This window comes from Dicentrarchus labrax, unplaced genomic scaffold, assembly GCF_905237075.1.
Source record: "Dicentrarchus labrax unplaced genomic scaffold, dlabrax2021, whole genome shotgun sequence".
In the NCBI taxonomy this organism is placed as follows: Eukaryota; Metazoa; Chordata; class Actinopteri; family Moronidae; genus Dicentrarchus; species Dicentrarchus labrax.
The window spans coordinates 14,751,202-14,766,480 of NW_026136719.1; the positions used below are offsets into that span (position 1 = coordinate 14,751,202).

The following is a 15,279-nucleotide window of genomic DNA, read 5'->3' on the forward strand; positions in this document are numbered from 1 at the left end:
TGTCTGTGGATTTCTGCTGCCACTCCACTATAGTGAAGGTGAGTGGTATTTCTGTTTTGGTGCTCATTCCCATAGGGCCCCGCCTTTCACAAATGCAAAGTGATACATTCACACCTACAGGCAAAAATGTTTTTGTCAGCAGTTTACCTAACCTAAGGGATTGTGTTGAGTATCCTCTGACAGCTTCCACATCCCTGGCTGTCCTAGGATCAGCACCTTGGACAGCGATTATGGCACACTTACGGACAAAATGTTAAAAATGATCCACCTGAGCTGAAAAGCAGTTGGATCTATTGAGTCTTGAACCTTTACCACAGCTGATCATAATATTATTTTAACTTAGTTTAGTTTTAGCTCACCATAGTCTGGTTGTCATCCAGGAGCCCCCACACAGACAAAGGCACGTTAACCAGACCCTGCTCATGCACCTACTGGAAAAATAAAAGCACAACAGAAAAAAATACATAGTTCTAACCATAATTGTGTGCAGGTTTCGATGATGACTATAAGTTACATTTCCCATCTACTCAAGTTACGCAGCTTTCTCCCTGTGAGAGATAGCGTTGCTTGCTTACCATTAAATATATATTTTATTTTGTTCAAATTAAATTCAGTTTATGGCTGTTTCATCCTCTGCCTGTTTTACTTCATCCCAGTGACCAGCAAATCATCCGCATAATCGTGTAGTGAATTCACACTCACAATTCATGATTTTAGATCAACTCCAGTAAATAGAGAGACGGTTGTGTTAAAGTCAAGCCGTGGGGTGGGCCGTGAATGAAGACAGCTGTCTTGACAGGTAGTGAGCTAGTAGAAGTGTCCTGTTGAAGGATCTTCACTTCGGTGTTCTTTGTTTATTGGATATTTATCTCTTATGGGCTTTTCATTTTTCTTAAGGGTCTCAATATATTGAATAGGCATTTTTTATTACAGGCCATCTACAATAATAGAAAACTAAGGATAAGCTATGATAGCTGTGGTTTTGTCTTTACCTGTCTAAACAACTTAAGCTGCTTTCTGAACTTTGAAATAATAACAGTTTCCTCTTATTGACCTCTTATTGAGTGTCCTTTGTGATTCTGCATCCTCTTACACAAGCACAGGTCAGTGTTGTTGCCCTCTTCTCCATCAGGCCCCAAGCTTCGCTCTCCTCTGCCCTAACACAACTGTTACTCTGTGGTAAGAGGCCATTGTATAAGCAAGATAATACATTTGGAGGAGTCTTGAGGTAGAAAATAACTGTGGAGGAGATGTCTCCATTCTTTACCTCTGCCTCCTTAATTTGGTGAATGAGAACATTTCATGTAAACAATTATTGTTTACATAGATTGTATTTGATCTACGCTATTGATTTCTATTTGATTGTTTCTCCACAAACAGGGTTAATAAGTTGATTTATATCTGTGGTTTTATGAATCTTTACTGACCTCAAAGCAAGGTGACACCAGAAGGAACATAAAGACACTTAACCATGCCTATGTGTTGCATAACAGCCCATATTGCGCCTGACATTTGCTTTATATGGTGTTGGAAGACACTCCAATGAACAGACTAGCCAGCTTCCTGAAATTGTTTAGATAGTTTTCCAGTACGTCCTCTCCCTTGTCCTAAACTGAGATCGCACACACATCTGTAGACCAGTAGCCTATGTTGTATGATCTCTCATAATTAAAAACCCTTACCTCCTTTAATGGTGGGAAGTATGGAGTCACCAGAGAGCCTTCCCCTATAAATGGAGTCTCATTAAACAGTTTTGACACCCAAAATCCCTCCAAAAAACTCAAACAACCAGAAAAAAAGGTTCCTCATTGGTGCATATTCATCTGCTAAGATTAGTTTAAGCTCACATCACTAGAATAACATCATGGTCTTTATGTGAGCTTCAACAAAGTTTTGTAACAGCTGGGTCGCTTTTTTTCCTTCACAAAATTCCCATAATTAATTTCTGTTTCTTATTAGCATACTCAGCATTCTAACATCAGGAGACAAAAAAGTAATAGTAAAATATTTTTTAAGTATGTCTCTCGTATATGTACTGCCAGATTCTGAAAATTCTTCATGGCCTCAAAGTTCCTCCGAAAGGATTTGGTGATTCACACTTATTCATTTGGAACTGACCTACAAATTCACATGGGTGTTTTTTAGAGGCAAATGAGCCAAGGCTGTTTTTCAAGTGCGCAGACATGTCTTGTCCTAACTAGCTCGAATACCTCTTGAAGTGCCTTTATTTAAACTTGTGCCAAAAGAGTGCAAACAGCACTGAATAGATGAGGAATGAAAATATTTGTTGTAACTCTGCAGCATTCCTTCGACAAAAGAGAGATTATCTTAACATACAAGGAGGCATTTGGAAGGAGCCCTCTGGCAAAGAGTTTTGTCAACATTATTGTGCTCCCGTATAACTTCTTCACTCACTCATTCACTCACTCTCTCTTACTTACTCTCAGACTAACTGGAAGTATGTTTAGTACACTTTAAATTTAGGTAGGTGAGGCGAAGGGCCGCATGCGTCTCAGACACTGCTGATCGCCGTCAACATAATCTCTTGACAGAGTAATTGCGGGAAGCTTTCATGCCTTTTGAGTTTGTCTGCTCTCACTGGCCATCTGTTTTGTGCACCCCACCCCCACCTCCACCTCCTACCTGCAAGACCAACGTACACGCCTATTACATTTGTTTAATATTGTCAGGAAGGCTACTCTGTATGCTTGACAAACATTAATGTTAAATTGATGCTTTAAAAAGAATAACATAGCAGTGTGTATTTTCACTTTTAATAATTTTCATATACACCAACTTGATTTGGAATTGGATTTGCGAGTGTAAATCATGGTTTCAACTCACAGTTTAACAAAGACTAGTCTCATACTTTTTTATTAATAAAAACAAATCAGTACTGTATTTAAATGTTGTTGACACAATGGAACCCCTTCCAAGTGTTATGAACTATTAAATATTTGAGATTAAGGTTGTGATTACTGAACATGCTTTGTGGGCATCTCATATACTACTCGTGGGCTACCAAGTGCCTTCAGGCACCGCGTTGGAGACCTGTGGTTTAAATAAAGTAGAGAAGAAAAAACGGATTTACACCCTTTTTCATGTAAAGTTGAAATCAACATTTGGAGGTACCCTGTCGTGCAATTGTAAAAAAGTGGTTTCAGACATAACTGTGATGTTAGAAATTAATGAAAATTTTCATCTTGACATAGTTTGAGCATAGCGGCAGTTTTTAGTGTGAGATTTACGTTCCAGAGTCAAGTGCACAAAGGCAGGTATGTAGACACTTCACTACTGTCTGCAGTCAGAAACCACCATCATTCCCATAATCACAACCTAAACCTTCATCTGTTCATACCATCTTCTCATGCTGCAAACCTGGCGAAAAAAATTGTGCACACTTCTATCTCGCCATGAACTTTGTGTGACAGAGAAAGAAATGCAAACCGGTTACCTCCACTCTTGCCATGGCAACGGACGCGACAAGAAAAGCGATCCTGTACCTGTGTATCTGTCTCCCTAATGGTCTGTGTGTTAGTGTAACAAGATCTGTAAAAACTCCCCTCAATGACATTTTAGATCCCCCACTGTAACTGACCTGGGCTGGGGAGTCACAAGTAGGATTTAGGTGAGTACTGAGCCTTCTCTCAGGTTCCTGTTCCCCTTTTCCTAATGAATTCAACCATAAGAAGACTTGAGATGAGGCCCCTTTTTCCATATGGCCAGGATATTATTTACTCTTGTATGAGCTGTGTAAAATCTCATTAATTCAAAAGAAATATATACTTTCCTCACCTCATGTATGTTTGTAAAATCTTTCTAAATAGATGCTCTTACTCATGTTTTGGTTTAACATACAAATGAGAATCTATAGTGTGTTCACCTTTTTCCCTTTTGGGAAGAAAAGCTCTCATTGAGAATGCTGTGGGGTGACTGCTGAAGTGTCCTGCATTATAGCACCTTGCAGCTTCACTGTTGGACTGCACCACTCGGACCACTCCTAACTCTCCTATTCCCTCTGCTGGGAAAGGCAGATATTACACACCCTAAACTGAGTACAGAACATAGACCACAGTAATTACTTTTATGTTAAGCATCATCTCTGTATTGAGAGCCCGAGATGACCCACGTTGTGTCCGGGCTTCATTCCAGTCTGCTGCTTTCTCTGGGAAGGCCTAGTCTAGGTGAGAGCCTCGCTGACACCCCTCTGTATGAAATATCAATGTGAATGACTCACTCCCAAGTTTTGGTGTCAATCATCATCGCAAATGCCAAACCCATTATCACCAAATCTTTTGAAGAAGTTGTTTTGTCCATCTGGTGGCAGAAGCAGCAGGCTTTTTTGAAAGAGAGGGAAGGTTTTCACAACATTCAGGGCTTTTGAAGAAGCTTGTTTTCCCTCTGGGTGAGGGGACTAGATTTTCAATTTACCTTATAAATGACCTTGTAAACATCCAGTTCTACATTTTTGGTTGCACACACTTAATTTTTTTGCTTAGTTTATTTGGTGTGTGAGTGAGTGAAGGGGGTGAAACTTGTATTAAACCCCATAAAGATGGACAGTGTCTGTGCTCAGTACAGCAGTGATACAATTGTGAATGAATATACAGTATTTTATTTCCAACCAACCGCCTCTAAGAATATTGAACACCGGTGTTTTATCATTTGCACATAATTTGACATAAATAAGCTTTACCTTTGTTCTGTTGGCCACAGCTTCCTCAAGATGTGACAAAACATTGTTGTGACAAGTGCTGCACACTCCAGTATAGGACTAGTTTGTCTCCTGGTTGCTTGTGTCGACTGTTTCGATAAAAGCCAGCCTACTTTGCTGTTTGTGTTTCTGTTTTCGTTTTCCTTTTTTGTATTGAATAGCACAACAGGCAAGTTCATTATGCGTGTGACTCATCCCACTAGCCCACACCCCCTCCCCATCTGCTGCTGTGCGCTGGAAAGGAGAGGGAACCGCCATTGATCACTTCTTCCCTCACACATGCACACACACCCCACCTTCAACGTCACTATCGATCGACATGTTTAATGTTTTTGTGGGGAATAGCTGGCATTTCCTTTTGTGTCATTTTACATCTGTTCCCTACCATTTGCTGACATTATGATAAATCGCAGAGCAGAAATTTGAAAAAAAAAGTAAAGCTTAATCCAACAAAATATTTAAACAATCTCAGACTGTACAGTCAGTGCATGGCTGCCATTTGTTTTTGTAGTAGTGACAGTCTAGAAACATATAAGGAAATATGCCTGGACAGGAGCTTTTTTTTCTGCTTTGCAAGTGTTAACCCATGAATACAGCTGAGGTTACAGCTACCTGACTAACAACAAAGATGCTGTGGCAGAATGGTTGGCAGGTATTGGACATTTCCTTGAGAAAACATTTTCCCACTCCCTCCTTGTCATGATATGATTAATAAAAAAAAAAACCAAACGTGTTAAGTCAGTTAATGAATTCCTGTAACACACTACAACAGTGACATGCAAATACAAAATATTCTGAAGAAGTTAATTACACATTTATTAACATGCTAATTCATTAATACAAAGTGTGTGCTACACAATTCAGGGTAAAGATAAACTTTTCAGCTTTCACAAAAACACTATGTTTGAAAGACACACAGTGAGAGCTAACATCCAATAGTTTCAAAATTGAATTTTAAAATAATATGTTAAAAACAGAAAAATTTCTACATTTTAAATCAACATCTAACCTTATTAAAAAAGTTATTGGTAAAAATACATCATAGATATGGTGCCTCATGCAATGTTTTGGTGCCGTGTATCAAAAATTCTGTTCATCACTGTAAGCAATTGTAGCAACATCTGCCACCAAAACAACAACACATGAAAAGACCAGCAATGCAGAAACGGCATTCATTTTTAGATGGGAATCAAAACCATTTTTTTTTATTTTTTCTGAACTAACTGCTCTCCCATGGTTGCCTTACATTTCAGTTTTCTTACTTTTCACACTGAGGGTCCTACTGCAATCACTCGAGCGCAACAAGTGCAGAGTGGTAGTAGGTTTTGCACGGACCGTGTGGGCATCTCCAAGCCATGTGTGGGCATCATGTTTGTGCACCGCGGCACCAAAATACCACACAGACAGAGAAAAAAGAAAATTTCAAGGTCACAGTGCTTGCACTGGCCATTGTGCTACCATGAAAATAGGGCACTGAGAGGAAGGGTTTAGCTAGCATGTTGTTGGGTAGGCTGTCACTAGGGTGTCACTGAGTGGTATTTACATTTTTAAGGGAAAAATCTGGTTATTGGGGGCATTTTTAATACATATTTTGCCCAATCCATGTGTGCCGTAGAGGGCAACGGACACGGAAAGTATAATTTTTGCTTACAGGTCCAATGTGGAGGATTTAGTGGCATCTAGTGGTGTAGTTGCAGATTGGAACTCACTCGCTTCTCCCTGCCTTACCAAGAGCGAGGGAGAAACTACAGTGCTCGCAAAATTAATTAATCAGAGCCGCAAGATCAGGAAAAGAAGCCCCTGAATTTTTATAAGTAGCACAAATTGAGTGAAATGCCTCAGTCACAGTCAGGGCAGGATGTGGAAGGAAAAACTCACTCCCTCACTACTCTGGTGGTGTTTCAGATCAACAAGTGTCCTCGTTAACTGGTGACCTTAGGCTGAATGTGTCCAGGGTGTCTTGAAGTGATGGCGTTGGGTGTGCCTATGCCACATTCACGTCACATGGGATGTACATGCAGTGTATATGACCTTTTATCTTCTCAGATAATCTCATGGATTGAATTGAAAGAGAGTCAGTAGAAATGGGAAAGATTCCCATTTTAATGACTTGCGATTGTTCACGAGTGTTGTGTGATTACAGAGTTGGTTGTGTGAGGATTAAAATACGGAGCATTAACATAATAACACCATGTCTGAATGAATTTTGGTTCACTCGCACTGAATTGTGGTCTTTGGCTGATGTGAAGCATCCCTATTCATTTGGTTTTCAGGCCCTCCTGTAACACATTTCACATTACACATAGTTGGATTCACAGTTCACATAAAAATATTGATTAGAACGGCTTCAACTGATTTCAGATATTGATTCTGAAATAACAATGTTTAGTTCTGGTGAGGGTTGAAGCCAACAAACCTGAGACCTAAGTAAGGATGAATAATGATTTTGTAGGTCTACAGAAACACTGCTGTGGGACTGTGGGACAAAATAAAGTAATGGAAATAATTAACATTTGCCAGAACTTGCAAGACATTATGGCTAATTTAAAGAATGATTAAACAAATGCTGGCCCTGTCATGTTTGTGTCAGTAGAGTTTTTTTTTCCTTTTTACAGATGAACTGTTCCTATAATTAATTTTTAATCTGTCACAGCCTTTTAAAATGCAAAGGTCAGAACAAAATAACAACATAAAAAGAACTCTGAGAGGATGTTTGCCTATCATACAGGAATTTGTAGCTATTAAGCAGAATATTGTAATAATATATGTTCATTAAGCATTTTATCATCAGTCCAGACATAATTTTCATAGTATTACAAACAACAATTGGCTAGGCACTAAGGATGCAAACAATTTAGTATAATTTTGCAGTTATGCAAGATTTATACTTGAAGTATGATCATCACATTGCCATTTTTCAAGTACGAAGACAACCCTCTTCATCAATTCTATCTATATATTGAGCAGGTACCTTAAACTTACAGGCCTATCTGCAATTTTAAATTAATTTCAGCTTAAAAATAGTGCACCACTGTGACTTAAACTCTTAAATGAAGAATTAACATTGTGATGATAAGATGATGATGATGATGATGATTAATAGTTTATACGGAGTCGTGGTGTGAGAAGAATGTGTTGTTTTCTTGCTTTCTCGCATGTAGGTGGTCCTGGACATGACATTTGGAGGTGGTGGTCATACCAAAGCAATACTGAATCTGGTTCCTGAAGTCACAGTCCTGGCCTTAGACCGAGATCCTACAGCAGTTACTCTGGCCGAGCAGTTAGCCAAGGAACACTCGTAAGTGATTTATTGAAAAATGTCAACTAGACTAAAACACAAGTTAAAGCTTATGTTATAAGCTGTCTAGACAAATGTTTATACTATATCATGTTTTTGCCATACGTTTTTATAGTCACTGCTGACAGCTTGACCATTTTGAGCAGTGTTTGGTTTGTGGTCATTATTTCTTAAAACGTATGTGTTTGTGATATAGTATTGCAGTTCTCCCTGTATTTCTCAGTTCTTGCCTGAGCCTGATCAAATACTCCTCCCCAAGATACAGCCCCTGAGTTTCACCATCCAATCAAATCCATTCCTCTTTCTTAACTTAAAGCTTTTCTCCCCCCACGCAAAGCTGGTGGGCCCGGCATGTCATTTGTCAGAGTAAGGGCCCACGCCTGCAGTGTGAGGGAGATGCTGCCTCCCACGGAGGATCTATAAGATATGAAGGGGGGAGGGGGGGGGGAAGAGAGAAGCCCAGAGAAGTTAAGAAGTGGAGAGAGAGAGAGAGAGATTAAAAAAAGCTAATGAAAACATGAGAGTGAGAGAACAGGGAGACACGAGGACACAATGCCAGGGTGAGAGGGAGTGTGTGTGTGTGTGTGTGTGTGTGTGCGCGCATGAGCAAGGCGCGGGAGGATGAAAATGAGATGTTCCTAAGACCATGGCGTGGGAAGGAATCCTTTTACGTAGATTCTGGGGAAACCTCTCTCAAGGGAATCTGCCAGAGCAATGTGCCTGTGAGCAGGGAATGACAATTAAGAGAGAGAGCGAGAATGAGAACACTGTATTCTGTCAGCAGCAATATACCCCTGCTGTAAACTCTTCCACGCCTACTCGTGATGCAAGTTGAGAGAAGCTAGAGAAATCTAGCAATTAACCAATATTATTGGAAGCCTGAGTAAAAGACCCTGGCAGCCTACGCAGTGCATCCACACAACAGGGTTAGAGGGTTTTCTCTCTCCTCTGCACTCTCGTGTCTTGAGGAAAGTATAACCTCAATGCAAACTGTTGAGTGTTGGTGTGAATCTGAACCCACATTCACAGAACAAAAAGACTCATTTCACCCCCCTAACGTTTATTTAAAAGCATTAAGCTTATGAAAGTAAGCCTCTGTTCCCTGAATGATATTCACCCATGTCTTTAATGGGATTTGTCTCCGGCATGTTGAGCCTTGCTATTCTCTGCTTTTCACCATTCTTGTTGTTGCTATGACTTCCCTGCGCTTGAAGCTCCACAGTAGTTGTGCCCACAATAAATGTTATAAATCTGAAAAGGCAGCAAGCATTATTGAAAAGCCAAGTCAGGCAAACATTGGTTTTACACATGTGCATAGGGGGTCACACAAATTGGTAGGATTTTAACAGTTTTAAATGCACTATGCACCTTGTTGATTTTACCTCAAGTGCCATGTTGGCTATCACATCAGGATTGTAGAATCTGAATAATTTGGTACATGAAGCCTAATTTGTTACAATTTACCTATACATATTCATCCTCTGTCTTCTTTTGGTTTATTTAAAAATGTTTAATTCTCTATCTTATAACACACTGCATGTGTTTTCAGGAATGTTATCACTGACTATAGTTTGTCTATCCTAAGGTTGTAATTATTTCCTGTTTTTGTTATTGGGTTCATTGTTTCACATTGTTGTGTCTTGTATTGTTTTGTTTTCTGTTTGTTCTTGTTCTTGGGACCCTCTTGAAAATGAGATGATGATGGGGTTTCATCCTGAGATAATAGTGAGGATTTAATAACATTGTAGTAAATGATTCTAACATGACAATCAGTTGACAATTCATCCAGTCTGGCTTTGTTTCCATAATAGCCCATTTCTTGTGAAAGGGGTTCTTTCATTTTGTTTTGTCCTAACCAATCAGTTGCAGGGGATGTATTAGTCCAATTACAACCACTTCTACAGCCGTGTCGAGGTCACTCACACCTTTTACCACTAGTTTTCATTGACTGGGATAAGGTAGCTAGCTAAGTAGGAAGATGACAATGCCATTCTTTGAGCAGGGATTCAGTCTGAAAACAGCCCTGTGTTAAAACAGCGCCAGAGGGGTTCAATGGTGGGGGCTGTGTTGCTTAGGTACATATCAATGCGTTTAAAGTTATCGTGATGGCAAGTACTTTATCTTTCGTCATGACAATAGTGATGTAAAAAGTAGAAACACAGCGTTCACATTACAAAGTAATCCACCAGGAATGTGCTCTTTCATGTATGGGATTGGCCGACGTCGTGCCTCGCTGCCTTGTGCAGAAAAAGTTTAGCCTTATTCAACTTAATAGAACAGTGTTAACAACCTCAAGGTACCCAATAACAAGAAATCCATGTGGCTAAAGTTGTTAAAATGTCGATTATAACATACAAGCAGTGAAACTACAGGAGAAATCCATCGATACCTGAACACATCCACCTCATGAGGGGCTAAACAAGGTCTGTGTTTTCCCCTTTATATGTGTATTTGTGGCAGAGAGGAGGAGTGACATTTTTTTTAGCAACGCCAACAAGCTGTTTAATGTTACACATCTGCTCAAAGCTATACAGTTCTTTTTAAAACACTCAACTGAGTTTAATGAGTTTGTTCATGGTTTTTTTTTTTATGGTAAAAAAAACGATCCAATTCTGCTGTTCTCTCAATTCTAACTAGTTGATTATTAACCTCAATCAGTCAATCACACATCACAAATGACATCCAGGGAAGTGTAGATTTCCATATTTGGAAACATTTCTCATCTGTAAAAATTAAAGTGGAGAAACAGCAGGGAAGTTACTGACGATTTCTAGAGACAATGACAAGGCCACCACTGAGTCAACAGACATTTAGTTACAAATTCCCAATTTTACTGTAGCTTTAATAGTAAATAGATTAGTCTCAGGGTTCTTTTATAACCTTCCTTAAGCCTGCTCAAAATGAAATTTTAAACAAAACACATTTTTAAAGACTAGCCTGTGTGTGTGTGTGTGTGTGTGTGTGTGTGTGTGTGTGTGTGTGTGTGTGTGTGTGTGTGTGTGTGTGTGTGTGTGTGTGTGTGTGTGTGTGTGTGTGGGGGGGGGGGCCTGTGTTTGTAGGCTCTTTTCTTTTTTTTTCTTCACTGGACTGTAGATATTTTCATCACTGCTCCCCTGCTGAAAGCAATCAATCAGCATCTTGTCTTAGGCTTCAGTGACGCAGGTAAAGGAACTGAGCAGGTCAACACAAGGGAATATTTCAGGCTTGATTTGTGAAGAGGCAGCATCATGTTGAACGAGCAAGCGCTCAAACTGAGGCTGCTGTGAAGGTTCCTGATGTCCTCACTGAATGTACCGAGTGTTATTCCAGATGGACAGGAACAAGTGAATGCAAGGAAATATTCAGTGCGGGGATGGTTTGTGAGGAAATTCTAAAGTGTAGACAAGTATTATGTTTAATGCAAAGTGAAAAATGTCTTGGTTGGTTGGATGGTTCATTACTGACCTTTTTAGAAAATGCAGTGAATTGTGTTTAGTGAATAGCTGTTAGCTAACTCTGCTTCTCTCAGAGTACAGCTGAGGATGATGGCAATGTCATTATGCCAGTATTGGGTCATAAAGTAAAGCATTAAAAATGTTTTTTTTTTTTTTTTTTTTTTACCTGGTGATGGTGCAATATGAGCAGTTAAGGTATCACCAAAGTTATTACAGTTCATCCTGAGGGGAACATGAATGTACCAAGTTTCATTGCAGTCCACCCAATAGTTGAGGCCTGTTACATAAAACTACACACAACACATAAACATCATGGTGGCGCTAGAGGGAAAGTCAGAGGATCATCAAAGTCATTCATTCTTCATATCTATGCCAAATGTATTGTCAATTCATTTTAAATGGTAATAATAATATTAAATAGTTAAACACTGTGGACAGTGTTAGACCAATGACCCACAGACCGACACTGCCATGGTGTGGCTATAGAAATATAATTCAGACAATTCAAATGTCAGTTGGACTTTATTTAAACTCATAACTTTTAGTTTTACCTGATACATGGTCTCTTCACTGTGAGAGAACATGTATTGGGAAGTTAAGATAAGTGGTCGGCTTCACCATTGGCTCTTAATCTTAATCTCACTGGCAGGTCACATGTCCTGTGATTCAATCTGCAAAGCTTTAGACTGTCTCTGTTTGAGCTTTGGGAAAGTTGTATTCAGTGTTAAGTTGATCCTGTAAGATGCCAGAATAACAAAAAATTGCATGATGTCAATGTTGTGGGGTGCCTGACTATAAATAGCTCAGATCTCTTAAGCAATTATGAGCCCACACTTGGACCTCAGCACATACACCACTGAAACTTGTCCTTTTTAATAATATAAGACCTTACATAAGGCATTTATATCTCCAACTCTGTGTCTAAGCCACATAAAGAAGTTAATAATTTAGAAATGTTATGTAACTGTTTTGCATATTTTTAAATCCTTCAGTGGCTTAGAAAAACATGTAGAAGAGGTCGCAGTGAATAGTGAAAGGTATGTTCATCACCTGCGTGTGGGCGTACACACACACTTCAGAATTTTAATTTCTGATAATTAAAAGGTAGAAGTAATTTGTGTAAAAAATTCCTTAATAATTGAAATGGAGTTGATTGCAAGCGTTTGGTTAGCATGATAGAGCTTTCAGTATTGTATAGTAGCTAGCCATTAAAATATTTACTGTGTAACTTCAAACATAATGAAAAGGCATATCTCTTTTTTTATTCAGATGTTAAGTTGTATAGACTCATTTTCACCTTTTCCCATTTATGCACATTAACTGGACATGGTTGACAACACTGCTTCATTACATGGAGTATTAAGGCTTAACATACATGATTCTCATAGCTGCCTTCAAATAAAGCCATGACGTCCCGCTCAGTCTGAAGCTAAACTTTTGCCTAACTCACTGCTCTTAACTCTCTTTTGCCAGTTAGTACGCTGGCAGCACCACAAAAATGTGTCCTGTCTGCAGTTATGCTAAGAAGGTGCGCTACATATACCAGCTCACATTTTTTTTATATTCTATAGTTTTCTGCTGCCTTAACTGGTGTAACATTTATTGAAAAGCTTGTGAAAAAGTCATGTGGTATACTTCGTACTTTGCAATATTTTGAATCATTTATGTTGAAATAGATGTTTACAATTAATGTTGTATGTGAAAAAAAACAACGACTCACAATTCTTAATCCAAAACAGATTCTTGGTTGAATAAATAGAGGAGGGAACTATTTTCAGGCTCTTACTTCACTGAAATACAATATGAACAGTTAAGGCAGTTAAGCTAACTTGTATTGTTGGTCACTTTCTGACTGAACAGGAAAATACTAAGAAAAGTATGTGAGACTACGCAATCTTTTTAACGTAAGTTAACTGCATTATTTACATTTAAGAACATTTACACTTACACAAGATAAATCTATTAAGAGTTACATTCTAAAATGATCACCTAAAGCTGGAATTACTTAAAATTATCTTCTGTAATTGTATACAAAAGGCCTGTTATCTGTAGCTCATAGCACACACCCAAATCTAAACTATGCGTTGTATTGACCAAGCTGATTGGTTGTTCCAACTCCTGTCAGGAGGCAGGTTTAAAAAAAAAAAAAGCCCCAACATGTTATACAAGTTGTATATAGAAGCATAAAGGAAACACAAACGTCTCCTTAGCTCCTTGGCTGCACATTTTTACAGTTTGGTTCAGTCTCACCAGTTCCTGCAGTGGGAGGGAGCTGTTTTCACACACAAAAATCTCTGATAAACTGGCTGTATGCTACCTTTGCAACCCAAAAGGTGCAGACAAAGTTAGCAACTAGCTTTTGGGGCAACAACAACATCATCATCAGCACAACACTGCGTGACCTCCAGCTGTTTGAGTAAATAGGCTTCATCTAGAATCCAGAATGGAAAATTGTTCTAAAACCAATGAAGTAAAAAAGTTTTTAAACTTTCACCAAAAAGACAGTTTATACTGCAACTTTGCATAACGGGGAAAAAAAAATAGAAATTGGAGATGGTGGGTGGAGTGCTACTGAGGAGGCAGTAACAGAAAGGGATTGCGCAGGTGATGGGAGAGAACAACAAAGCCTTTACTATAGATTTTTCAACAAATCAATCACTGTGCAGGATAGTGAATAACAACAGCAAAGCAAAGGAGGGCCCTGGCAGCGTGGGTGAGATGCTCCCTTGCCATTTTGTCTTCAGTGGGTTTTGAAATAGAGGACCTGCCAATTTGTGTTCTTTCCTGGAATGCCCCTAGTTAATCTTGAGAAAGGTGGAGTCGTCGTGTACATAAATGGGGCGAGTTTCAAATTTGGTAAAATATCTTAGAAGGGAAGGATGTCAGTCGCTTGATACCGATGCTGCTTATTGGTATCAATACAATACTGATTTCAACATGCCTAATCTTGTGTAGAAAATAAGTACATGTTCTAAAACTGAACTTAAATCAAACTATAGAGGAGCAATAGAGCAACAGCTACATCGGAGCTAATGGCAGTACCTTTACAGGGCTCCTGTCTGCAGTCACATTTTACAACTAGTTCTGCAGACACTTGGACTAAAACTGATATTAAGGTGCACCAGTGATCGTCAAAAATGTGTCCTTTGTTATACAACAGGATGGAGAGAGTATGAGCAGTAGTTTTTGTAATGAGTGTTAAGTGGCTATTGTGGTCTAGCTTGCACATGGTAGGCATACACTAAAATCAACAAGCCTTTTCCTCCAGATGGAAGTCCATGTGCTGAAAGCAGTGACTCAATCTATGTTCACAGATTCCTAGTTGATTCAAAGATGGGTGAGACATCAGATTTAATGAAGCATTTGAAAGTGCATAGCGTACATTTAAGATTAGAGACTTGCTTCATTTTCACAGGAAGAAGACTGTCTGATCGCCGCTAGCCATTGCCAGCTAATGATAATGCTAGGGTTAAAACACATTCAGTCACTGTTGCTGCTGTTAGAACCATTGAAACCATAAATATTAGTAAAAAAAAATAGAGACATTATTAAATTGTGCTGTCATTAAGGATACACAGCTTAATATGGGCCACTAATGACGGCATTGGTTAAAGTGTTTAACAAGTTGTCTGTGCTTTTTAGTTAATTTAGTTTAAGGTGTTAGGGTTTAGAGTTTAGTGTGTTACCATGATTTGAAGAAAGCTTTTCAGTTTAAGGACTAGTGTGTAGGATTAAGTGGCATCTAGCAGTGAGGTTATAAGTTACAACCACCCTGCCTCACCCTCCCCTTCCAATTAGGTAGGAGAATGGTGACCATAACACTTGTAAAAGGC

At 39.0% G+C, this 15,279-nt stretch overlaps 1 protein-coding gene across 2 annotated transcripts in view; it reads left to right on the forward strand.

Moving 5' to 3' along the window:
* Positions 1-15,279, forward strand: part of mettl15 (methyltransferase like 15) — a 43,067-nt gene that overhangs the window by 16,401 nt on the left and 11,387 nt on the right. For both annotated transcript variants that reach the window (XM_051379819.1, XM_051379820.1), the window contains exon 3: positions 7,876-8,012. In XM_051379819.1, coding sequence (XP_051235779.1) covers positions 7,876-8,012 — 137 coding nt within the window. The remainder of the gene's footprint in view (positions 1-7,875; positions 8,013-15,279) is intronic.